The sequence below is a fragment of the Phocoena sinus genome, chromosome 1 (genome assembly GCF_008692025.1).
Source record: "Phocoena sinus isolate mPhoSin1 chromosome 1, mPhoSin1.pri, whole genome shotgun sequence".
Taxonomy (NCBI): Eukaryota; Metazoa; Chordata; class Mammalia; order Artiodactyla; family Phocoenidae; genus Phocoena; species Phocoena sinus.
The window spans coordinates 107,192,271-107,219,507 of NC_045763.1; the positions used below are offsets into that span (position 1 = coordinate 107,192,271).

The 27,237-nt window shown below is 41.0% G+C and overlaps 1 protein-coding gene across 2 annotated transcripts in view; it reads right to left on the reverse strand.

The window, feature by feature from the left end:
- NOTCH2 (notch receptor 2) overlaps positions 1–27,237 on the reverse strand; it is a 176,553-nt gene that overhangs the window by 71,293 nt on the left and 78,023 nt on the right. For both annotated transcript variants that reach the window (XM_032627827.1, XM_032627818.1), the window contains exons 3-5: positions 23,643–23,902; positions 19,841–20,176; positions 9,502–9,624 (exon numbers count right to left, since the gene is read on the reverse strand). In XM_032627827.1, the coding sequence (XP_032483718.1) occupies positions 9,502–9,624; positions 19,841–20,176; positions 23,643–23,902 (719 nt within the window). The remainder of the gene's footprint in view (positions 1–9,501; positions 9,625–19,840; positions 20,177–23,642; positions 23,903–27,237) is intronic.

A 27,237-nucleotide genomic window follows, 5' to 3' on the forward strand; every position in this document is an offset into this window, starting at 1 on the left:
TGGCAAGCCAAGATTATGGCCTAATGGCAGCCTGTACCAAGGCAGTGTGGCTTCTTTGGACAATTCACTTTCCTACAGACTACACCTTCAAACCACCTAAAGTTGCATTTACAACAAAAATTTATCATACAAATATTAACAGTAATGGCAGCATATGTCTTGATATTCTAAGATCACAATAGTCTCCTGCTTTAACTATTTCTGAGGTTCTCTTATCCATTTGTTCACTGCTGTGTGTTCCAAACCCAGAATGATGCCCTCGTGCCAGAGAGTGCACAAATCTATAAAACAGACGGAGATAAGTACAACAGTAATCTCATGAACGGACTCAAAAGTATGCCACGCGATGCTACTTTAAAGTCAGAATAAGTGCATTACAGCTGAGTAAACTGTAAATTACTGTTAAGAAAGAAAGAGAGAGAGAGAGAGAGAGGAGAGAAAGAGAGAGACTTTATATGTTAACCAGGTTGTGTAAGAATGGGTATGTATGTGAGAGGATGTGTAGAAAGGGGGATGGTGGGGAGGGTACTTCAGGCAGAAGGAGGTGTATGTGTACAGGTTTGAACAGAAGGCAAAATGTGACTTATTTGAGGCAATGAAAAAGAACACTGTGGTTCAATTACAAGGCATGCATCCGTGGAGATAAGGCTGGAGAGGGAGTTATACTCAGAGCCTTGGAACTCTATCCAAAGACAAGGGGGACCTACTGAATCACTCTAGGCAAAGAAACAACACAATCCAATTTGTGTTTCAGAAAGCCCACCGTGCTGCTACGGGGAGAATGGACTGAACTCCACCCCATCCTTCCAGGTCAACAGCAATTTAAAGCACTGAGGAGTCCCAGGGCTCCTGTGGCCGCTAGAGCAACAAGAAAGTCTGTGGTGCTTCTGGGGCAAATTCCGGATGCAACAGCACTAAAGAGCATCCAGCCTCAGCCACTATAGGGGAGGGATGGAGGTCGTGTCAATGCCGGGTATTCAGAAAGCTGATGCTGGCACAGAGGCTTCTCCACACAGAGAAGAAAATGGTGCCACACTTCTGTCTCCCTGCTAGGAGGTCCACACTCTGGCTCTCGCACTTCCTCGGGCTGCCGGGCTGTTAAACAGTCTACATAAAGAGCCCCTCACTTCCCTGGAAGAAGAAACTAACTGTAGCAGGGGTTCCAAAGAGAATCAATCTACTCTATTTATGGGCAATCCATTACTAATGAGCAGAATGAGTAAAACAAAAAACAACCTGGAGTCCATTAGAACATTTTTCAATACAAAAGATGTAGAGGTACCACTTAAGATGTAGATAAAAAGCATACTTGTGAAAAATGTGCACTTCCAGAAACTAGTACATTAGAGAAAGAATTGGTTCTGTATTCTAAAGAATTTTATACACATGTAGGTTTTCAGAAGAAATGAAAAGATAGGGCATCATACTCTGATGAAATGGGGTGGGCTGAGACAAAGGCAGAAATAGAGAGGACCCAGATGCAATGAGTAAATACTATAAGAATATAAGAATGTAAATCAACTATACTCCAATAAAAAAATTTTTTTTAAAATATAAGAATGCCGTTCAAATACAAATCAGAATTGAAAATGATAAAGGACAGAACTGACAATGAAGAAAAATCAGCTATGAAGGAAAAACTTAGGAAGCTCTTGTGAAATGCAAAGGAAAAAACAAGCAGATTAAAATATAGAGAGAAAAGATTTTAGCTATGAGGAAGAATGAAGACCTAGTGTAAAGTTAATAGGTGTTCCTGAAGACACAAAAACAAATGAGAAACATAATCTTTTCTGAGGTGAGAATAGAACTAAGTCTGCAGATCCAAAGGGCTCGAAAAGACTAGGAAAAAATAATAGGAAATATACCTATACTAATATTGGTTAAAGTTCTGATTTTAAAGAGGGAGGAGAGAGGTGAAAGGAGAGACAGAAAGACAGAGAGGGAGAGAGAGAATGACTGAGCAGACACTGGACTTCCCTATAATACTCATTACAAGAAGCAAAGGAACAATATCTAGGAACTTCATAACAATGTAATTTGTGACCCAAGAATTCAGTATCTATACAAAATGCCATTTGTGTATGAAGGCAACTAAATTAAAAAAATATTTTTCAAATATACAAGAGCTCTGAGGATATGCCAACATGTCACTTTTCTGTAAAAAAATTCTCAAAGATATACTCATTTGACTGAAAAAGTAAATGAAAATGAAAAACTCAGGAATGAGAAGGTTGTGATATAAATGTACTGGTAGTTAGCATAGAGCAACTTATACAGAGAACTAAGCCTAAAGTGTTATAAATTGGATTTTAAAACAGTATACATAGCAATAATTTTTAAAGAACATGGGTAAGACTTTAAATTTCAGTAATAATAATACTATAATATAAATTTTAAAATCCCAGATCACATGAACAAAACCTGGAGAGTGAGAAGAAGATTAAGAGAAATATGTTCATTCCTTACCTTACAGAAAAGGACATACTTTCATTTTTGACAGAAAAAAGTAGAGAGATGAATGCAAATCCAAATTATTCTAAACGTGTATATCTTTTAAAATTAAAAAAACACTAAACACTAAATGTAATTTAAATCATTTCACCTCTATTGTCCTCGTGGACCAACTTCCACTTCCTTGAATTACTTAAGCACATGGTTTATGTTCCTCTCATTCTTTGCTCTCCTATCTCCCATGAAATCAACATCTGGGTTGAGGACCAATAAGGTCATCTGAGCCAAGAGTTCTTACTTTTCTCAACGCAACAGACCTCCACATCCACTCATTATCACAAACAGACTCACATTCTGGATCTCACTATAAGACACTCATTGTTCCAACTCCAAGATCTCAAACTGGTACTTCCACTCTCTGAATATAACTTCCCATACCCCTTCTCGCCCATTCCCAACAACCATTTCACTTAATTTTTCCCCACTAAAACTTGAAAGAGTAAACCACTCCTAAATAACCCAGTTCACTAACCAACCCCTTTCCAGCTGCCTTAACTCTTTGTCTAGCCAAGGTTCTATGGTTGGTCACATGAATGAAGTTTCTGTCCCTAAAGCTACTGCCCTGCTGCCCCGTCTCTCTCTTTCTGTCCCCCCATTTTTTACCTGTACAAAATCTTGAATAAGTGATTTATTCCCACTCCTCCTTTTACTCCTCCCTCAATATCCACTTTTCTCTTTAACCTCTTGCAATCTGGCTTTCTTCTCTCCTTTACAGAGGAACTCCATTTTAGAAGATTTCCAATGACCTCAAAAATTCTAACTCTCTGCAATTATCATTTGGATTTGAGTCTCCAGGTTGTCATTCATTCAATAACCATCATTTGTTAAAAATTGGTCCTGGGAATGCCAAAATAAGTAAGGCCAGTTCCCAATTCCCCAGAGGCTGAGAGTGTATTAGGTGAGATAATAAGCATATAAAACAGTAAGAGCAGTATAATATTGCAGGCGCTATAAAGAGGCATGTAGAATTGAGTCAAAGGTACAATCTTAAAATGCACCCCCTGACTCAGTGATGCTATAATGGCAGAGCTTCTTCCGAACTCTTACACATCCCCTTCTCTCACCTTCATTCTTTGGATCCTTTTCCTCATCAATTTTCTTAAGTGTAGACTTAAGATCCAGACCCTCTGGCCTTCTCAGTCCGCACACTTTCCTTAAAGACTTGAACATTTCCAAGCAAACCAAAAATAAGACTCGCAATCTGAGGCTCTAGCCCCTACCTCCATTTTGACCTCCTAGGTCTTACTGCTGAATGTTTTCACTTGGAAAACTCACCACCATCTCTAGCCTATTTCTTTATCTCTGTCAACAGTCCCCACATTCTCCCACTACTCAGATTTTAAAATAGAAGTTAACTCTTCTCAATCTCCCCCCTTACCCAAACAAGTGCTTAGATCAGTGGTCCCCAAACTTCTTGGCACCAGGGACTGGTTTCTTGAAATACAAATTTTCCAAGGACTGGAGGGCGGGGGAATGGCTTTGGGATGATTCAAGCACATTACATGTATTGTGTACTTTATTTCTATTATTATTGCATTGCAATATGTAATGAAATAATTATACAACTCACCATAATGCAGAATCAGTGGCAGCCCTGAGCTTGTTTTTCTGCAACTAGATGGTCCCATCTGGGGGTGATGGGAGACAGTGACACCCGAAGTGTGTTGCTTATGTCCAGTCTACTCCATAAGATGCAGCTTCATTGTCACTTGCCACTCACTGATAGGCTTTTTTTTTTTTTTTTTTTTGCGGTACACGGGCCTCTCACTGTTGTGGCCTCTCCCGTTGTGGAGCACAGGCTCCAGACGCTCAGGCTCAGTGGCCACGGCTCGCGGGCCTAGCCACTCTGCAGCATGTGGGATCTTCCCGGACCGGGGCACGAACCCGTGACCCCTGCATTGGCAGGCAGACTCTCAACCACTGCGCCACCAGGGAAGCCCCACTGATAGGCTTTTGATATGAGTCTACAAGCAATTGATTTATTACGGGCTCTGTGCAGTCACACCTCTCTGCTAATGATAATCTGTATTTGCAGCCGCTCCCCAGCGTTAGTATCACCGCCTCGGCTCCACCTCCGATCATCAGGCATTAGATTCTCATAAGGAGCGTGCAACCTAGATCCCCCGCATGCGCAGTTCACAGTAGGGTTCGCGCTCCTAAGAGAATCTAATGCCGCCGCTGATCTGACAGGAGGCGGAACTCAGGTGGTAATGAGAGTGACGGGGAGCGGCTGTACATACAGATGAAGCTTCGCTCCCTCACCTGACACTCACCTCCTGCTGTGCGGCCCAGTTCCTAACGGGCCATGGACTGCTACCAGTCCATGGCCTGGGGGTTGGGTACCCCTGACTTAGATGGTCCCCAATTCCTATCCATGCTTCTTTCAAACTCATGATCATTCCTACTTTTTAACTCCTATTGTGGTTATGTGTTGACTTCCTTATTTCTTCCTAGTGAATCTGACCATTCTTCAAAGATTAGGAATTGATATATTTCTTTTCTGTGTCTCTTATAGCATCTAGCATAGTATGTAACTGTAAGTTAATCAGTAAATATCTGTTATTGAAGCTACCTTACAACCATTCTCTGAGGGCTTGAAAAGTCATGAAATGAAACTGGATCTTTCCTGGGATGCAGCAAAAGCCAGACATTGAGTCATGGACCACAAGGGCAGAAAAGATCCCTCAGTCTCACCTCCTGCATTTATTGGGCCACACTAACCACTCACCCCTGTTCCCACCAACACAACCACTAATTAGCTCTGAGACCTCTGGGATGACAGTGCTTTAGGTTAGCACTCCGGCAGTCTGCTCAAATGATAGCAAACTGAGGTTGGGTTGGGGGGATGGAGCAGAATTCAAAAAAACAGGCTTATTTTCAAATCCCCACAATCAAGTTGACAGCAGAGAAACTGAAACGGGAGATGCATTTTTCCATTCCTCCATGCAGACTACAGATGAAAAAACTTTTGCAGTCCCAGATATATTTAGTTTCCACTCTCACCAAAACACTCCATTTCTATAGTATTAAAAATACAGAAAAGTGATTTTGAGAAAAGCCTCATTCTAGAGAACAACTTGCACCAACTAGAGGCAAGTCTGAAATAGGAGCACTGAGTTCAAAATCAAAATACCACCATGAAAAGACTCCATTCCCAGACAGCACCTCTGGCAGTATGTACTTGGTGATTTGTGCCAAAAATTTTTGCTAAAGTTGGAGCAATTGACAGCAAAGGAAATCTTAACTAACACTTTAGGTTCATCATGCTATAAAGGAGAGCTGAGAGAAAATGTGATTGGTTTCATTTGACTCATGTCCACCTAACTTCCATGTTCACTTCTGCTTAGTGTCCCAAAGCACTATTCCAAGCCCAAGCTGAAATTACATTTCTGGGTTCTGCACAGGAAAATAAATCATGTCTGCCCTAGGAGTGAACCCAAAACCAAAAGCAGCCAGAGAGGAATTTGTGAGTTGAGTTTAGAGTCAACTTTAATTCTGAAGGAAATGAACCTTTAAAAGGAAAATTCAAATAACAACCTATGTAGACAAAACATTAATCTACACGGCTTCAATTAATTTGGGGACCTTTTGTAACTTTTTTTCTTAAGTGGATATCTGCCAGAGCAGACCTTCTCTCATAAGATGGCTTGGAGCCAAAGACAGTAATAGTCAAGACATTGGTGCTCAGGCTTCCTCAAATCCTTAGGTATACATACATATCCTAAAGGAACATCCAACTACCAACTTATCTCTATAACAAGATTCCTATTAAAAAAAAAAAAGTAAACCATTTGCCCAACTCCCAACACCAATTTCTTTCTTCCCCCTGGGCTTTAGTTTGTCCAGAAGAGTGGTAGCCTTTGAAGGCACAAATTAGTACTATTCTAGACAACCATGTCAGGTAAAACCACTCTGCACTGGGCTAGGTAGTAGATCAACTACTTATAAAGCCTAGTAGGAAGGTTAAAAGACAAAAGTAGTAAAATCATCTAGAGCCACAATAAGTAGTTAATGGAAACACAGAAAGATGTAAAATATGATGTCAAAAACAGTAATCAGGGCTTCCCTGGTGGCGCAGTGGTTGAGAGTCCGCCTGCCGATGCAGGGGACACGGGTTCGTGCCCCAGTCCGGGAAGATCCCACATGCCGCAGAGCGGCTGGGCCCGTGAGCCATGGCCGCTGAGCCTGCACGTCCGGAGGCTACGCAACGGGAGAGGCCACAACAGTGAGAGGCCCGCGTACCGCAAAAAAAAAAAAAAACCTCTACCCCTCATACAATTATTGTGAAGATTACATAAAATAAAACACTGTAATTAGCTCATTATTTGGGTGCTAATAAACACTGGTTAACTCTCAGCTCCCAGCCCCATTCATTTCCTTAATTTGTATAAGGCAGAAAATACTTATGTGACTTTATTTACAGCTCTAATGTCAATATCAATAGGAACACTAAAACCCAAAATTTTCTTTCTATTCTTCTCAGAATGAGGTTGGGGCTGGGATCAGGAACAGCTCAGCTATATGCTACTGACAACAAAGGTCTGTAAAGCGCTCTGGTAACTGACATCATCAACAGTTCAACGACCCCATTCCCTCACCTCAAGCACATAGTAATGCTAATATTAATGTGGTGAGCATTATCACAGAGGAATGTATGGGGTAGTAAGGGAGCCCAGAGGGTAACACTTAGCTCAGCCTAGAGAGAGGGGACTATAGGGAGAGGAGAGGAGAAGGGAAATCCAGAGAAAAGAAATGGTGTGAGCAAGGACATAGGGTGCGGCTGATATAGGAAGCTGTTCTTATCGCCGAAGAAGCAGATGGGGCTGAGACCAGGGAGGACTTCACATAATGAAGGAAGGACCTTGGACTTTATCCTGTTGGTCATCGGGACAGTTATAAAAAAAAAAACAAGGTTGTCACTGGAAGTCAAAGATTGGCATCGGTGAAAAAGAAGGAGGAAACCTGTGGTGGGAAACCAAAGACTGAGGGTATTTTCAATGACAGCAGATCAAAAGAAATAAATACTGACACACTGAATTTATCAATTCTGCCATGCCCTCTAGAAAAAATACAAAAGCACATGGAAAAAGAAACATCTTCAAAAGGCTTTCATAGGAAAAAGGTATTTACTAAACACCCTGGGGCAAGAAATTTTGGTAAAATATCATTTCACTGGGAAACTTTCCCCCAAGATTGGACCTTCCTAATTAATATCAAAGCAGGAAACTGAGTGTGCTATCAAAGAAAAATCAGCAGTGAAATCACAATTATCATTTAATCTTCATTGGCATCAGGAGCCTTGGTACCACACAGAGCCACTCTCTCCCACAGGGCAAGGGAGAGATTAGAATGGGGTCAAGTTCCTAACAAGTATCTCATCCTGCCCAATACCACTGTGAGGATCATTAAAAAGAGAAAAATTCAAATCTTTCCAGTTACTATTTGTCACATAATTAACTTTACAGTAATCTTTTTAAGTTGGAAAAAAAATGACCTATGAAAAACATCACCAGAGAAATGGCAAAAGCTAAAGAGAAGAGAGACTATGACAGAAAGAGCAGAGGGTTAGGAGTAAAGTCCTAGGATCAAGAAATCAAGAAGAAATTCTAGGGGAAGTCCAATTTTAGGGAAACCCAGTGGGAAAGTATCTTAAAAAAAAAAAAAAAACAGTTTGGGGATTAAAAGCAGAAACGTGTGACCTTCCAGGAAATCGTATTATTGAAGTTTTAAACCCTTTTAATCTTTTTCTATTCCTAAGTCTACAGCTCTAAAGAGTACTCTAAATAATTAGCTGCTGCAGATGAGGGAAGGCAATTCGGAGACTCTAAGGAATACCAGGTAGTAACCACAGCAATCCAATTTCAAGACTTCTTTGCTGGGCACAATCCTTCACTGGTACTGGAGTTTCTTCCTTATAACGTTAACTTATTCTTGGGTTTCCACATTAAATCAATCAACTTCTCTCAAAAAGGCTCAGTTTTAATCACTTAATCAGTTCTTACTTGTCTCCACTTTCAGTTAGATAAATAGATATAAACAGGAATTGGAACCAAATGTCTGCATAAACTCAATTTCAAAAATAAGAGGAAAATCTGCTTAAGACAACATTAGAAGCTTCCAAGAGGTTGTAAATTTAAGCAAGACTACTCTTCTAATGTCAGAGGCAGAAAAATCTGTGTGCAAAAAGGGATACAAAAAAGGAAAAAATAGCAATGGAGATGGGTGTCGTAAAAATAATGTCATCAAGAGGACCTGCCCAACCCTTTGCATAATTATAGGACATGACAATAAGATGAGATAGATTTCTGTCTGTGAAGAAACAATAAGCTCTGAACTCTCGCAGCCTGCATAATTTATTTTCATTTCTTTTTTAGTTGGAAGAAGGAAGAGCATTTTAATAACCTTTTCATGTAATTATGAATATTCTTTGATACTACACCAAAACTTGACAAGTTGTAGCTTCTTCTTCTTTTCCAGCTTTATTGAGCTATATTTAACGTAACATTTGTGTAGGTTTAAGGAGTACAACATGATGATTTGATATACATACGTATTGTGGAATGATTACCACGATAAGATCAGTTAACACATCCATTACTTCACACAGTTACCATTTTTTGTGTGTATATGGTAAGAACATTTATATTTTTGCATTTAAGTATGTTCCTTTCCTCTCAAATATTTAATAAGCATCTACTATGTTCCAGGCAATGTGCTGTTTTACCAGATAATAACGTCAGAGTCTTTCAATAACGTTCTTTCTCGTATCTCCCACAGCACCTGGCGTGGTGCTGAGTTCACATCAGCTGCCCAGTAAATACCCATGAAAATATTTCTTCCTTTAAGTGAACATGGGAGAACATATGGGGTTAGCACTATACCCAATGATGTAGCACAGAGACCCTTGTAAAAGATGCCCACTTCAATAACAGACTGCCACTGGTTACCAACCTATGCCCCATTCTGACTGATTTGTCACACCGTACATACCTGTCCACTGAGGGGGGCAGCGGCAGTTGTAAGTGTTGACCCCATCCACACAAACCCCTCCATTCTGACACTTGTGATTAGGACAGTCATCAATATTCCGCTCACAGGTGACCCCTTCAAAACCTAGTAAGACAAGAACAGAGAAAATGATAAATTCTCACACAGATGGTGTGATCTGCTCTTCTCCACAGGGCATGGTCATCAGAACAGACTGACTTCATTATTTCAGTTCAATAGGCAGCAGCTGGTCAACCCAAGACTCACCATATAAAAATCCCCCAATCTTCTGTCTTCTCTTGCCTCAAGCATAGTTAGACACTTAAAATGATTCATTATGCCAATGACATGCCTTCATAGTTACCTCACAAGTATTTCAAAGTGTTTTCATGAAATAAAATCCCAGTGAAGATAAATGTCTACTCAGAACAGCTATTTACTCGTTCTAAAAAAAAAGGGTATTAGATTTTCCCCAGCTCCATGCTAGATTAATGGGAAGAACAGATAAAAGATTACCTAATTAAATTTAAATTCCTTTTTTTTTTTCCCTTGGGAAAATCAGCGTGGTGGGGGGGACATAAGAAAAAATATTGAACTTAAAAGTCTGAAGATACGGGTCAAGTTCCAACCTCACTGCTTATAAGCTATTTAATACATGGTAAATTACAAACTCTGAAGTAGCTTCCTCATCTGTAAAATGAGGCTGACTGCACCTGCCCAGCCTGCCTTTCTAGGTTGTTGTAAGTGCCACATCATGAGTAAGGTAGAAATAAATATAAAAAGCTATCTGAATATCGGGTGGCATTATTACTAACTAAACTTGCTAACTATTATTACTAACTAACCAACCCTTCAAATTCTTCATCCTCCTCTTCACATTAACAGCATTGCTTCCTTCCACTTGATTTCTCCCTTCCATGAAAAATGAAACTAGCACACCAAACTTCACCCTAACTGCCCATAGAATGTTCCTCTATAATTTATACGTTGGGCTTCTTCTTTCTCTCTCCTTGCTACCAAATCTCTTAGCTATTAAAATAGAAGACTACCAGCTTTAAAACAAGAGAGAAAGTTCACTGATCATCCTCTTATTTGAAATACATGTGACTAAGTATTTGCCCTCTTCAAAATGTCCCTTAAGTTTCTCTCTCTTACTCAAAACACTTATTGGGTCTTATACGAGGCACTGGTATAGGTGAGTAAAAGAAAGAGTCCCTGCTTTGGGGGCATTACAGTCTGGTGAGTGGGACAGACGTCAATCACACCTTGCTTTATTCATTCCTTACCACAAGCTACTGCAGTATTCTACATCTGCTCTGTTACACTGGAACATGGCTGGTTTCTCTGAATACAGTAGCAGTCATGTAAATGAGTATGAACCAAGCAACCAAAAAAATTATCCAGAGAGCAAAGGAAATCACTTTGGAGATAATTGAGAGCTTGACTGAAGAGAATTCTGTTTCTCTAGGTGTTTGGTACTCAGTCCATTCAAGCAGATGAGTCATTAAGTAAGTTTGAGAAAGGCTATGAAAAATTTTATAGACTCAGATTTTTAAAAAAAGTAATCATATTACTCCTATATCTGTTTAATCACATGTAAGTCTTACAAATGGACTAATGAGTCAGTAAATGTTGAATTGTTTAAGCCCACCCATAATTATGATAAGGTGAGGGCAAATCTACAGATCCAGAAAGTACAGTCCCCGAACAATAACTGAGGTCTCATTTCTAGCCTAGTGCTCTTAAATGGAAACATTCTTCAGAAAAGTCAAAGATAGTTTTAGAGTGTAGGAGGGAAATACGGGGTCCTGGCCCACCGCTGTTAGAACCTGTGTGGTCTGGTGGTGTTCCAGAACTGCTGTTGGTCATCTTCCCCCTAACTCGATCTCCCTGGTGACTAAATATTGTTGACTAGGGTGTCAAGGAGGTGATGAAGACTTTGTAGCCAAACTATAAGGACCTGAAACTGTGACCCTGAATTTATATTTGCCAGTGCTACAACTAACTGAATTCACCAACCACAGACAAATTAAGAAAGCAGAAGCACTTCAACATAACCACAATATATAAGAAATAAAATGCCTTCTTTTTATGACTGACTATTTTAGTTCTTACCTGTCACTATGTAGGTAGGTAAGAAGACAAGTAGGTGAAACAGTTAATTCATGGTTGAAGCATGGCCTCTGGGGCCAAATTGCCTAGATTCAATTCTCACCCTTGCCACACGGGCAAGATACTTAAACTTTCTTTCCTCTCTGGGGTAATTAACAGGACCTACCTGAAAGGTTGTTTTAAGGATTAAATGAGTCAGATATAAAAAACACTTAATTCAATAAATTGTGTTGGAACAACTGAATATCTAGATGCAAAAAGAATAAAGTTGGACCTCTTCCTCATCCCATACACAAAAATGAACTCAAAATGTAAGAGTTAAAATTACAAGACCCTTAGAATAAAACATAGGAGTAAATCTCTGTGATGTGGGCTAAGCAGAGATTTCTTAAATATGACCAAAAGCACAAGCAACAAAAGAAAAAACTGATAGTTTGGAGTTCCTCAAAATTAAAAACATTTGGGCTTCAAAAGATACCATAAAGAAAGTAAAAAGACAGCCCACAGAATGGGAGAAAATACTTGCAAATCATGTATCTGTTAGGAGACTTATATCTAGGTTATATAAAGAATTCTTACAACAAAAATTAAAATACAATATATATAATATAATAATACAAATAGCCCAGTTATAAAATGGATAAAAAATCTAAATAGACATTTCTCCAAAGAAGATATATAAATGGCCAATAAGCACATGAAACGATGCTCAACACCAGCCATGAAGGAAATGCAAATCACAACCATGATAAGCTATCACTTCACACCCACTAGGATGGCTATAATTAAAAAGACAGATAACAACAAGTGTTGGTAAGGATATGGGGAAACTGGGAATCCTCATACACTGCTGGTTGTAATGTAAGATAGCGCAGCCACTATGGGATATAGTGTGGCATTCACGAAGAGATTAGAGTTACCATATCACCCAGCAATTCCTCTCATAAGTATATACCCCAAAAAATGAAAACATGTCCACTCAAAAACTTGTACAAGAATGTTCACAGCAGCATTATTCAAAATAGCCAAAAAGAGTGGAAGCGGCCCAAATGTCAATTCCCTGGTGAATGGATAAATGTTGATACAAAGTGGTAAATCCATACAATGGAATATGATTCAGCCATAAAAAGGAATGAAGTACTGATACCTCCTGCAACACAGATGAATTTTGAGAACATTAAGTGAAAGAAGCCAATCACGAATGACCACATACTGTGTGTTCCCATTTATTATATGAAATGTCCGGGAATAGGCAGCTCTATAAAGAAAGTAGATTAGGAGTTGCCTAGTGCTAGGAGGGAGTTAGGGGGAGGTTAGGGAATAACTGCTAATGAATACTAAGCTTCTTTTGAAGTGATAAAAATGAGCTAAAATTTATTGTGGTGATGGTTACATATATCTGTAAATATACTAAAAACCACTGAATTGTACACTTTAAAAGAGAAAATTACATGGTATGCAAATTATATATCAGTAAAGCTGTTATATTAGAAGGAAAAGCACTTAAAACAATGCCTGATGCACAGGAAGTGTTTTACACATATTAGCTAATACTATTGGCTTGGCCGAAAAGTTTGCTTGGGTTTTGCCGTAAGATGTTACAGAAAAACCCAAACGAACTTTCTGGTGAACCCAATATTATATATCAACGGGATCAAAGAAACCCTGAGAGATTATCTACTCTGATCCTTCTAAGTTACAGATGAAGGTAAAGGCCACGTGGCTGACCTACCCAAGTTTAAATGCCTAGTAGTCAGTACTCAACCAGAAAATTTTTTTTTTTTTTTTTGCAGTACGCGGGCCTCTCACTGCTGTGGCCTCTCCCATTGGGGAGCACAGGCTCCGGACGCGCAGGCTCAGCGGCCACAGCTCACGGGCCCAGCCGCTCCACAGCATGTGGGATCCTCCCGGACCGGGGCATGAACCCGTGTCCCCTGCATCGGCAGGCGGACTCTCAATCACTGCGCCACCAGGAAAGCTCTCAACCAGAAATTTTATTCAATTTCAATCAGTATGATCTCTGAGACCCCAGACTTCCTTTTCATTAATCTGAAAAACTGATCTTGGGTCAAAAGTTCCCATGTCTGAGAAAACCCTAACCAAATCAGTTTTCCTCCAAAGTTAAGACAGGATTTATGCTTTAAAAATAGAGTTACAGTACTCTTTGTGGAAAGAGCTAGCAAATTCTTATAAGAAAGTCTACCTAAGGGCGAGGGGAGTAGGGAGGGAGGGTAAGGCTTAAATGAATAAGTTATAGTGGAATCACTTCTTAAAAATGTTTTAAGGTTTTAAGGGAAAAGGAAACAGACAAGTCTCCAGACCTGTGGGTGGGATGGGTGTAAAAGACTTACAGAAAGGCTCACATGACTGTACTAAAAGGAGTCCACTGCTTAAAGCCAATTCACATCCTTAAAAGGCCAAAAAGAAAGAAATTAAACTCAGAAGGAACATTTTAAGACTGTGCTGTTATAAAACCATGGGCCACGTAACTGATAAATGATGACAGTGAGGGTGGGGAGCAGAAAAGTGTCTTTCGAACTTGTCATCCCACACAGAGAACAGCATCTCTCAAGAGAGCTTCCACATCTTTCCATTTTCAGCCCCCGGGAGGTGTGAGGGTGGAAAGGCTTGGTACAGAGGCACAAAGAAGACAGCAGAAAGGGGAAGCTGAGATGACACAACCAGGATTCTCCCAGGCCAGGCTGAAGGTCCTCAGGAAGAGCTTCTGTACACAGGGATGAAAGAGTGAGGAAAACCCAGGGATGCCTGGAACCGGACAAAGGCACAAAAGTAAACAGCTACGTGCTACCTTCTCCCCCGCCTCTGGGAAGAAACCTGTCACAAGAGCAAGCGGGCCCCACCTCTGTCCCACTGGTTTCCTCGGCACACTGCATCCGTCCTCTGAATGGGCCCCAATGAGCTCACCGACCCCATGACTGGCCCCTGGATGCCTGCCCCACCACCCACCCAGGTGGCTGCTCCTACCTGCCTCCCTCTGTAGCTCCCAAATCATCTCCACTTCCCTTTCTAACTTTACCTCCAAAGAAGTCAGAGAAATGAATAAAGGGGTTCAAAAGAAATAAATTCAGAGCATTTTTTAAAATTATAGAATATAGGAATTCTCTTCTCTATCACATTCATTTGTCAAATATTCATTAAGTCTCAATTTTGTTCCAGGCAGTAAGCTGGATACTGGGGAATTTAAATGAGGGTGTCTACTGGCAAGGATGAACAGTCAGTTTGATAAGTGCTGTGCTAGATGTATACAGGTTGCGAAAGACCTCAGGTCTCTAGTCCCCGCGGGGTAGGGAATATGGAAGGCATTTCAGTGAAGTAGGTGCCTTTGACACATCATAAGGAATAAGTTCTATATAAAAAGGCAGGGTGGGTGGGGGAGGTAAGTGACAGAAGGCTGAGGAGGTAGCACGGGCAAAACTGCCAAGCATGACAGAACAGGAAAAACTCCCAGGAACATCAAGTACAACTAGACGCAGGGCCCAGGTTAGAGGAGCTAAAATAATGCGCCCTGCAAAATGGTATGACAATTTCTGCATCTGCTCCAGTGAAACCTGCCAGATTATGATTAGTATAATACCCAAGGGAACATCACATGCCCGTGCATATGAGAATGCAAGAGGGAACTCTTTCTAACAGTTTTTAAGCTCAGCAACTGCAGAGCAGACACAAAAGCCACAAAATGTGGTTAAGCTTTATTTTAATGATATAGGGATATAACATATCATCAGCCTGTAGTGTACAGAGGTGATTTACAAAGGATAAACCTTCCTTGTTTGGACAGGATGGATCAGACAGCTTTTTATGAAGTTTAAAAATCATAAAGGAATAAGGAGGTACAGGAGAGAAAGAAAAAGGGAAAGTCCATCAGGGACTGTCCTATCCAACTGTGAACTCACAGGTACAGCCAGGAGATACCAACAACCCACTGCTTCCTGATTACCTGTGCTACTTCTTAAAATATCACAAACATAAAACCAGTTTAACTCATTCTCTCCCCCACTAACCCCCAAAAATTGGGAATCAGTGATTCAAGAATTTATTCTCTATTTTGTTCTTTTGTTAAAATTACTCTGGTTGAGTGCTCCTCCTCGGGGCTTCTGCTAAAAACTTTACCTAATGGTAGTTCATAAGGATCTGGATTATTAACAGTTGCTGCTCGAAGACGATGAAATACAGTCCCTTGGTTTGACTCTATCAGTTCCCTCTTGAATATATTCCTTTTTTTCTTCCCTCTATGGAGAAACACTTCTTTCTTTATTACACAGGATGAGTCATTCTTGCAGCTTTAATTTCCTCCCCATCAGTCTTAAAATAATTCTAAAATCAACTCAGTAACTACAGTGCCCTTTGCAGGAAAAGAACTATATTTTAACCATTCAAAAATAATCACTAACTTATGTGGGGTTCACTGACTTTCAGAGTTGAAAAGAACTCCAACTCTTTTTACGCAGTACTAGTATAAACAAGTACAGAAGGAGAAGCTAGACGAAGTCTAGGGTGCATGTTACCAGGAAGAAAATGAAAAGACCAAAGTTACGTTCTCAATACTACCATATTATGCTAAACTCAATCTGTCAATCGATAGGTATGTGCCTATTATATACCTGGCATGGTTTCTAGGTGCTTGGGACGTATCACTAAATAAAAACAAAGATCCTAGCTTTCACTCTGGAGAGGGGAAGAGGCAGCAGAATTTAGATAAGACAGACAATAAACAATAGACATAATGAGGTAAATTATATAGCACAAATTATATAGTAAGATGATGACAAGTGTTACAAAAAAAGAAAAGAAAAGAAAAGAAAAAGTAGACCAGGGTCAGTAATGAAGGGGGAAGGGAATGGTTACAACCTGAAATAGGGCGATCAGGGTAGGCCTCAGTTAAAACTGCAAAGACTTGAAATGTGGTGGGAAGCAGCCATCTGAGAATCGCAGAACCTGGACAAAAGCTACTTTGCCTCTCGCTGACTTGGTTTCCCCACCTTTAGAACTGAAATAATGATTCTCTTCAAATAATGGTGTTGTGGGCTTCCCTTGAGAGTCCGCCTGCCGATGCGGGGGACACGGGTTCGTGCCCCGGTCCGGGAGGATCCCACATGCCGCAGAGTGGCTGGGCCCGTGAGCCATGGCCGCTGAGCCTGCGCGTCCGGAGCCTGTGCTCCGCAACGGGAGAGGCCACAGCAGTGAGAGGACCGTGGACCGCAAAAAAAAGAAATAATAATTACTCTCTCAATGTAAACAACACCATTATTATTATTATTTTTTTGCTGTATGTGGGCCTCTCACTGTTGTGGCCTCTCTCTCCCACTGCGGAGCACAGGCTCTGGATGCGCAGGCCCAACAGCCAGCCATGGCTCACGGGCCCAGCCGCTCCGCGGCATGTGGGATCCTCCCGGACCAGGGCACGAACCCGTGTCCCCCACATCGGCAGGCGGACTCTCAACCACTGCGCCTTTATTATTTTAAGTAACATTTTAGTCTCTTGGACAGTGTGGAGGGCAATGGGGGAGGGACAAGGAGAATGGTACTGCATCATGAAAAGGACTCTGTAAAAGAAAATCATCTCCAGGCATTATTTCCCCATGTGGAAATAAAGTTAATACTTTGCAAACTCCACCTGGTACATAAAAACAATGAGCATAAAATCTTATACATTGTATAAATATATATATTTATTCACAGTGTTATTGCATTATCTATTGTTTTGAATTCTTTTTTAATTTCCTTCTATACATGGTCCAAGCTGACATCATCTGTTTTAGATCTTGCAACCCTGAAAGGCAAGAACTAGCCTACTTAACTGTTTTTAAATATCTGCATGATATGTATGTATGTAACAAATACTGTCTGAACATAATTAGAAGTATCTCCTTTTTCTTTTAACGTGAACCTACATTTTTTTAACCCAAACACCTCTAAGCATTTAACAAAAAGTCTTACACATTTCAAAGCACCTTCAGGGGAAGACAAGTAGTACAGTGTCATGGAACAAGGTGTACAAAGCACAGGCTTTGGGAATAACCTGCTTGGATTTCAGGACTCAGCCTAACCACATGTCAGCTGTGCATCTTTGAGTAAATCACTTAACATCTCCAAAACTTGAGTTGCTTCACCTGGGAAACCAGAAAAACAATACCTAACCCCAAGGTTTTTGTGTAATGGAGCTAATGGAAGCAGAAGTACCTGGCACAGTGCCTGACTCATAAAAGGCATTAAATACATGTTAGTAAACTCTTTGCCAAATCTTCTGCCCCCAACGCTGCACCCCCCATTCTGATCCCAAACACACACATACAGGCACACACTTCGTCAGTGTGTAAAAAAATGTCTTGCTTTAAACTATAAGGAGAGTGTAAGAGACAGCCAGGATCTCCTTACTCCATCCCACTAGCCCTGGCAACCTCTCAGCTGTGGAATCCTTGGTTATTTCCTTTCTCAAGGAGGAGATACTATTCTGGTTTGACAGATCCTTTCCTGGACACACTCTCAGAATTCCCTAAGGTTGTTATCGTGGCTAATGGATAACAATGCAGAGGCTATGGGAGTGAATAATCACTCTCTCCCTGCTAAAAACTTCCTTTATTGACTTCTCTAACTTCCCGTTAGTACTTTGCTGCCAAATCAACCTCTTGTTCTAGGCAACTATTAAAAGTAATTTTCTTGAAACTAAAAAACACATTTAGTCTTCAACAATAAATTGCACTAACCTCAATTACTAGCCACTCAGGCTATTAGAATATTAGACTATTAGAAAATTTGCAAAATTAAATTGTTTACATTTCTATTTCCTTCTTTTAACCCTTAAAATGCAAACAAAAACAGGAGTGAAGAAAGATATCTTTTAGTTATTCCTTCTACAAGATAATGTGGATGACAGTAATATTAGGTAAATAAATATTTAGTGTCTAAAATGACAGCATTATCTATTCTTCATTGAAAGAGAAACTGAAAGCAATGCAATTAAATAGCCTGTGCTTGTGGCTCAGAGTTAAATGGTATCCTTTTCTATTATGTGGCAGTCTTGTATTGCTGTATCTCAAGCACATAGCACCATGCCTAGACCATAGCTGGCAGCCAGTAAATTTTAACTGAATGAAATGAATAAATTACCATTTGCTTTTATCCCGAGGACCAACATATGACCTTTAATCCCCAAAAGATAAAACAAACGATCCCATTATATGTGAACCATATCCACAACACCAGAATCTAAGATTCCTACTCCAAAAGAGTGGCTAAAACAACTTCTTTTTGAGGCAATTCTGCTTAATTAGCACATTATTCCCCCCTACAGTTTTCCTTCTTTTGTTTTTGCACTAAGGTTATTTGTATAAAAAGCAGAATCTTTGTTGTCTAGTAATTCATCTGCTCCAGCTGCTTGTGTTCTGTTCCCAATCAAAATTCTCGGTTTTCAGCCTCCTCATCATTTTTATAAGGAGTTCCGTGAATCCGCCAGCCTGGCTCCTTTTTCGGTCCTACAGAACACTGGGCCCCAAGCTCCCATACACTGCTCCTCTTTTTGCTTCCACCTTGGGGTTATGTATGGCTGTGCCACACATAGTCTATCAGCGCTCATCAAAAAGTGTCCACTGACTAGCAGAGCACCGCTGCCACCCCAGTTCCAAAATTCTCCAACTTCAAGTCTGGGCAGGGCTACCCCAAAGTCAGAGAGACTACATGGAGAGGGTTCTAAAGATCAGAAGCTCAGTGAAAGTCACAGAAGGGTAGGTGGGTACAATTAGGTAGCTATAGTAAAAGAATCCATTATTCTATCAGAGGTAGAAACATATAGGAAAGCTGATCATCTATTATTATTGTCAATTCAGTTTAAAGCATTTTATTAATCATACATACACATTTTTCAATGTGTAATTCTCATTGTGTTCCTTTCCATTCCATAGACTTGTCTATCGTTTTCCCAGAGCTCTGTGTCCCTTATTTCTCACTGTTCCTCCAAAAAGGACAATAAACAATTTCCAAGCCACTCATCATCATAAACCCTGACATGTTAAACTACCCCCTGCTCAGTTTACGGACCACATGGGCCCATAAAACTCCTCTCTCACCAGCAAACCACCCCACACAAAATTCTCACTTCCCCTTTTCCCTCCTGGGAGGGATACTTCTTAAAGGAACAATTGAACCACACCCATCCCCTTCCTTCCTGCTGGAGGTGCATCCCCCAACCCAGGACACTAGGGGGACTCCTTACCTGGAAGGCAGTTGCACTCAAAGGCGAAGTCACCAGTCTGCCGGCAGGTGCCTCCGTTGACACAGGGGGAGGGTGCACAGGGCATGTAGGGACTGTCACAGTGCTGGCCTGTGAAGCCCTGGGGGCACTGGCACTGATAGGAACCCGGGAGGTTGAGGCAGGTGCCACCGTGCTGGCATTGTCCTGGAACATCACACTCATTGACATCACTTGCACACTTCTGCCCTGTGAAGCCTGCGAGGCATGTGCAGGAGAACTGGTTGGCCACAGTGGTACAGGTACTTCCATTTGCACAGGGCTGAGACAGACAGGTATCAGTCCATTGGCACAGTTTACCTAGAGGAAAGATAACAGAACTCAGTACTGTCCACAGAAATGAGGGTCAGCCCCATCCCACCACCTCACATCTCCCACCCAAAGGGTGACATAAGGGAGCCACTGCATGGAGAATCCCTAAGCTCTTTGAATTTTACAGGAAGCCCGTATCAGAGCTTCCTCAAGTTCGCTTGACAGGGGCACTCTCCAGGGCCCTCAGCTGACACACAAACACTCAGTGGGTCACATGGGAGGGGGAGGGACTGTAGGTTAGTCGCAGGAAGCCTACATCAACCCCTGCAGCACAGGATCCAGAAGGGTCTGGATCCACCTACTGTCTCACACCTCCTTGTCTTTGCATAAGCTGCTCCTCTGTTTGGAAGGCCATCTTCCTTTGTGGTTACCTAATGGGCTTCAACTTATCTTGACAGCTCTACTCATAAGTCACCACTGCTGTAAAGTCATCCTTAATGCTCCCCTCAGCTCCCCAAATCCCCACACCCTCTCCCTCACACACACACACCCCTGCACATGCAAACATATACCCCAAGTTTGCTGTTTCCTTTTATATCACCTGTCACACTGGCAGGGGTCAGATCCCTGTAGTAGGCTCTCAAATCATGTCTTTTGAATGAATAAAATGTATCGATATTTTCCAAAATAAATTATGACTAAATAGACCTCTTAGATGATAGAAACAAGTCAATATGACTTCTATTTCCCTTAAACACAACACACATGCACACGTATTCTGGGAAACATTTTGTTGATTGCGGTCTTGACAAAAATATTGCTGGATGTGTTTGAAGGAGATATACTCTCTGGCTTCTTATATATGGAAATAACTAGAAGCTGTCATGAGAATAAAGGTCTAGAAAGGTAAATCTTGTGGACTCTCTCAGGTAGGAAAGTACTAGAAAGAAGCAGGAAGAAAGTACTGAATCTCAAGGCATAACTCAAAGGAATCAAAGCAGATTCTTTGAGGTAGAAAGAGAGAGAAAAAAAATACTCCCATGCTACTAGTAAATTTGGTATTCACGTGGTTTTTTGTTTTCATTAGTGTAAGCTTTTGTCAAAACTAAAGATATGAGAACCCCCTGAATTTGTTAGTACTCCAATTGGTTGTCTAGATAAACACCCAAATCTTTGACCCCAGAGAAAAGCAAATAAGAGTCATGACAGCTTCTCTAAAAGGGAGAGAGAGGTGACATTTGAGCACACAGAAGCGCTCTCTGCCTATCAAGAATATCAAATCAAAGGGAAAGGGTGCAATAAAAATTTGGGTACAGCATGTATATCTCACAGTGCTAAGTCTAGAGAAAATGAAGGAACCTCAATCTTTCTTCCTATTTTTTCTTCTGAGAGGTACTTACCTACAATGGAGAACAGATAAAAATGGTTACTTTTGACAACTGTGTATATCAGAGTATTTGCCTACAACTGAAACAAGAAGGTCTCTGACCTTGGTTTCCCATTTATGTTTTGTACAAGCACTAACTTCCTGCCTCTGTTTCTTTATCTATGAGTGAGGTGAGCTCATACGGTCTGACGAGGTGGTATAGTGAGCTATCCCAAAACCAAAAGGGTGAGCTTGACCTGTGGCAGTTCCTAAAGTGACAGACAAAAGTGGCAGATGTGTAAGGATGATCAGAACCCTGCAGACCACCAAGAAGAGTTTGTTTTAATGGCAAAGGAATACATTTTAATTTGAGGGTTATTTCAGAGTAACATTTTAGTTCTGAAGAAGGCACTACTGTCATTTCCACCAGTCAGGATTAAAATGTGTTAAATAGATAGGCCTTCCCTTTGCCTTGTGGAGCCAAACAACTCGAAACTGACAATCAGGAAAAAATTATTCTCTTAACCACCAAATCTCTTCAGTGACCCACAGTATCAATGCTGTCATAGTCATGATGGAGATAACGGATCATCCTATATATCTTCTACCCGTAACAACACCTTTTAATGAAAAACCAGTAGAACAAGTATTCCAAACTAAATGGTCCAGTCTAGTTTTCTGCATATGTCTTTCATTTTTTATTAGATTTAAGGAATTGTTGATATAGTGGGGGACAAAATGATGGCTAGTTCTCCTTTTCTCGTCTACCTTCATAAACACGTGTGGTTCATTCTGAATAAAGCTCAGACCCAGCTTTGAAGAACCCACAATATAGTCAGATGAGAGACATGTAAAAATTAATTACAATAAAATGTGACACATAAACTAACAGAACATAGAGACTAACTGTGTAAAGGAATCATGAAAGGGTCACTAAGAGTTTACAATAACATTGGGCAATCCCCGATTGTAGAAAAGGGCGTTCCAGGCAAAGGGGTGTGCAAAAGCATGGAGGCAACAGGAAGCATGACACTTTCAGGAAATGATGAGAACGCTGGTGTCACTAGAGCTAGATGCGTGTGAGGAACTGAGGCTATAAGAAGATGTAAGGCCTAGACTGCTGTAAGGGCTACGTGAGCCATGTAAAAGAGTTTGTACTCTGCAGACGATGAAAAGTCACTAGGGTGGTAAGCAGGTGAGTTTGTGAGAAGATCTGCATTCATGTTAAAGATCCATGGTAATGTGACAGGTGGACAAGAGGGGGAGAAAGTGAAGGCAAGCAAACCAGGTAGGAAACAACTGCAGGAGTCCAGGTGAAAGATGACCTGGACCTCACCTACAGAGGTCTTTAGAGGTCACAGAGCAGAAGAGAAAATGGAGAGGGGTAGACAGGTGAGACGTATCTCAGAGATTAGACGGGGTGACTGAGTCTAAGTGGGGTACAGAGAAGTGAGAGGGAGTTTCTAGTTTGGAGTATTTGGAGTGTACATTGGTGCCACTATGATATCAACATGTTGAGTTTGAGGTACCTGTCGAATTTCTAAGGATAATATGCAACGGATAGTTAGAAATATGAGCCTGAATGTCAGGGTTGGGGTGGAGCTAAAAGGATGACCATGAGAGGCATCAGCAAGGCATGAAGATCCTGGGAGTTGAAGCAACTGGAGATAGCGAGATTCCCTGGGGAAAGCTGTGCTATGACTCAAAACAGAATTCCAAAGAACACAAAAATTAAATGCATGAGGACAAGGATAAGGCAATGTAGAAGCAAATGGAACAATCAGCTTAGAAAGCCCGAAAAGCCAATGCCCTGAATGTCTGGGGAGAGGAGATTTCAAGGAATAAGTTATCGGTAACACGAACAACTTTTCTTCTGGTGATAGTGAAGTAATTCTGATCCCCAATCCTGATATATATTCTTCAGGCAGTCAACTACTTCTGAGTATCTGACCCTTTTTCTTTCTCTTTCTCCCCTTTCAAAAGGAACTGAAGGATAGTTGATTGGAACATTCTAGTCCTTACCACAATGTTAAACATGTACCAGAGTTGGGGGGGACCCTAAAGAACCAGATGACAGTTATCTAAAAGATGCTAAATAAAAGTACCTGCTGAGAATGGGCAAGGATGGCCGTGAGTCCCATTTGTTACCTGTAAAACCGACTTGGCAGGTGCACTCATAGGTATCCCGGCTAAGCACGTGGCACTTGCCTCCATTCAGGCAAGGGTGAGACCCAAAGCAGGGGTGAGTGGTCGAGTACTGGCAGTCCTCGCCTATGAAGCCCGGGGCACATCGGCATGTGGCTTTCCCCAACATAGCCTGGGCCACACATGTCCCACCATTCTGGCAGCGGTTCTTCTCACAGGGGTCTCGATGTTGACAATATTCTCCCAAGAATCCCTCTGGGCATCTGTATGGAAAAGAGAGGAGTCCATGAAAACTCTTGACTTCTTATAAGTCCCAAAACTTACAAGATAACGCAGTCCATTCAAGAAAACACGAGACTGTAAATCGAGAAACCCAAAGGTACAACTGTAAAACTGACTCACTTTGGGAGAAGAAGTGTTTAGAGTACTTAACTGCATACTCTCATGTCTTTTTGAGTTTTGGCAGGTGACAGAATATCAGGTGGGTGACCCAGCATGGTCTGCCATGGCCAGTCAACATGACCCTTATTCAGAGGCAAAATACAGCCATAGCTTTTTTCATGTAGATGCAGGCTGGTATGCTGTAACAGCACCTTTTTGTGCAGCATTGTTGATACTTGTCTTTAAATTCATTAACTTTCTCATTTTGACTAAGTCAATTGATAGAATTAAGACGTTCACATGATAATGTATGGACTGAGCCTCTTATCCTCTCCAATTTAAAATATATAAAATCTCTCTCAAGCATTGAGAAACAATAAGTTCTACTTTTGTTGTTTCCACTGAGACATCAGTTGGCCTATACCTAGACTTCTGGGTTATGTTCAAGGGGTTGAGACTGTGATAAAGAAAAAGGACGTACAGGAATGGGGAAGGGTTCAAAGGGGCTTTTCAGAAACTTAAATCTGTTAAGATATTAGTAGCAGGCAGCTTTCCTAACCAAAAAAAAAAAAAAAAAAAGAAGCACAGAATATAATTAAAATAACATTTAAAATATCTAAGGTACCATAAAAACACCAAAGTGAAGAAGGGAAAACAATTCAAGGATAACATTCTATAACATTTTCCACACACTGTGTTGAAGAATCTTTTTATATGCCATCCATTGATTCCTAAGATACACAACCATCCCAAATTGTGTGTAATATTTACGACAGCTTTCTCTAAACACCATAAAAAGGCATGGAAAGTCTCCATTTTCATAATGAAGAGGTTGTTCAAATGAGACCTCTAAGAAGCATTTAAATGGAACACAAAGTCTTTGATTCTAACTATAAATCTTGCCATTTGGCTGCAATCCAGATACTTTGGTTCAACCTCTTTCTCCATTTTACTTTTTGGAGGATAGAAAACTAACTGCAAGGCTGTTCCACCATTACCTCGAAGATAACACATTTAAACCAATGTGTTTAAATCCTATCACATCTTCCGATGCTCAATCACTATGTTCTGACCCTCCCAATCACCCAGACTTGAAGCACTGGGGTCCCGTCTCACTCCTTCTTGTCTTTGCCAACCATATCCATGATGTTTTATTAGCCACTGGTTGACCAGGTGAGGTCTTTAGAGGTCACAGTTTTGAGAAAAGGAGAACCAGATATTTGGGAACTAAGACAGTACATGCCCAGATGAATTACACAGTAACTAAAATGGCTGGAGGAGGAAACAGAGCTAGTAAGTAGCTACCTACAGTGGCAATGATGTAACTGACCCCAGCCTCCTCACCTTTTCCCAGAGCTCGGAACAGTAAGAGTGGCAGAGCCAGGAGCAGCTGGAGCTCTGAGCATCCTCATGAACAGATGAAGCTAGAGAATAAGAGGCAGTGAGGAGAGGGCACAGCAGTGAAAGCAAAGACTGGCTGAAGTTTCCAGTGAGGAGTCTGCACCTCATACGGTGAGGAGGCCCATTTGGAGTCCTCGTGCTATGACCTTGGACAAGTTATTGGGTTGGCCAAAAGGTTCGTTCAGTTATTTTCCATAACATGGCTCTAGTAGCACTTAGTTATCTTTAACTTCATTCAAAACAATCTTGTTAGACTATATTGTGACACCTGTCATATCAGTGTACACTTTTTAAAAAACTTATCAAAATTGGTGAATTTTTGTGTAGCCATTTTAATACTGAAGATGGAACAAAAAGGCAACATTTTCGGCATATTATGCTTTATTATTTCAAGAAAGGTAAAAACACAACAGAAACGCAAAAGAAAAAGAAGATTTGTGCAGTGTATGGAGAAGGTGCTGTGACTGATTGAACATGTCAAAAGTGGTTTGCAAAGTTTCATGCTGGAGATTTCTCGCTGGACGATGCCCCATGGTCAGGTAGACTAGTTGAAGTTGAAAGTGATCAAATAGAGACATTAATTGAGAACAATCAATGTTCTACCACGCAGGAGACAGCCGACATACTCAAAATATCCAAATCAAGCATTGAAAATCATTTGCACCAGCTTGGTTATGTGAATCGCTTTGATGTTTGGGTTCCACGTAAGTTAAGTGAAAAAAAACCTTCGTGACAGTATTTCCACATGTGATTCTCTACTTAAACGTAATGAAAACATTCCGTTTTTAAAACAAATTGTGATGGGCGATGAAAAGTGGATACTGTACAATAATGTGGAACGGGAGAGATCATGGGGCAAGTGAAAGGAACCACCACCAACCACACCAAAGGCCGGTCTTCATCCAAAGAAGGTGATGTTGTGTATATGGTGGGATTGGAAGGAAGTCCTCTATTATGAGCTCCTTCCAGAAAACCAAACGATTAATTCCAAGTACTGCTCTCAATCAGACCAACTGAAAGCAGCACTCAACAAAAAGCATCCCGAGGGGCTTCCCGGGGCTTCCCTGGTGGCGCAGTGGTTGAGAGTCCGCCTGCCGATGCAAGGGACACGGGTTTGTGCCCAGGTCCGGGAAGATCCCACATGCCGCGGTGCGGCTGGGCCCGTGAGCCTGCGCATCCGGAGCCTGTGCTCCGCAACGAGAGAGGCCACAACAGTGAGAGGCCCGCGTACCGGGGTGGGGGGTGGGGAAGAAAAAAAAAAAAAGTATCCCAAATTAGTCAACAGAAAATGCATAATCTTCCATCAGGATAACACAACACTGCCTGCTTCTTTGATGACCAGGCAAAAACTGTTACAGCTTGGCTGGGAAGTTCTGATTCATCCGCTGTGTTCACCAGACTTTGCACCTTTGGATTTCCAATTATTTCCGTCTTTACAAAACTGTCTTAATTGAAAAATTTTCAATTCCCTGGAAGACTGTAAAAGGAACCTGGCACAGTTCTTTGCTCAAAAAGATAAAAAGTTTTGGGAAGATGGAATTATGAAGTTCCCTGAAAAATGACAGAAGGTAGTGGAACAAAAGGGTGAATATGCTGTTCAATAAAGTTCTTGGTGAAAATAAAAAATGTGTCTTTTATTTTTACTTAAAAAACCAAAGGAACTTTCTGACCAATCCAATACTTAACTTCACTATCAGCTCTCTCACATTTTAAATAGTTAATAAAGCTACCGGCATCGTGAAGCTATTTTAAGAATTGAACAAAATCAAGTATGTGAAAAACTTTATAAATATGTAAAAGTTTTGCAGATGAAAAA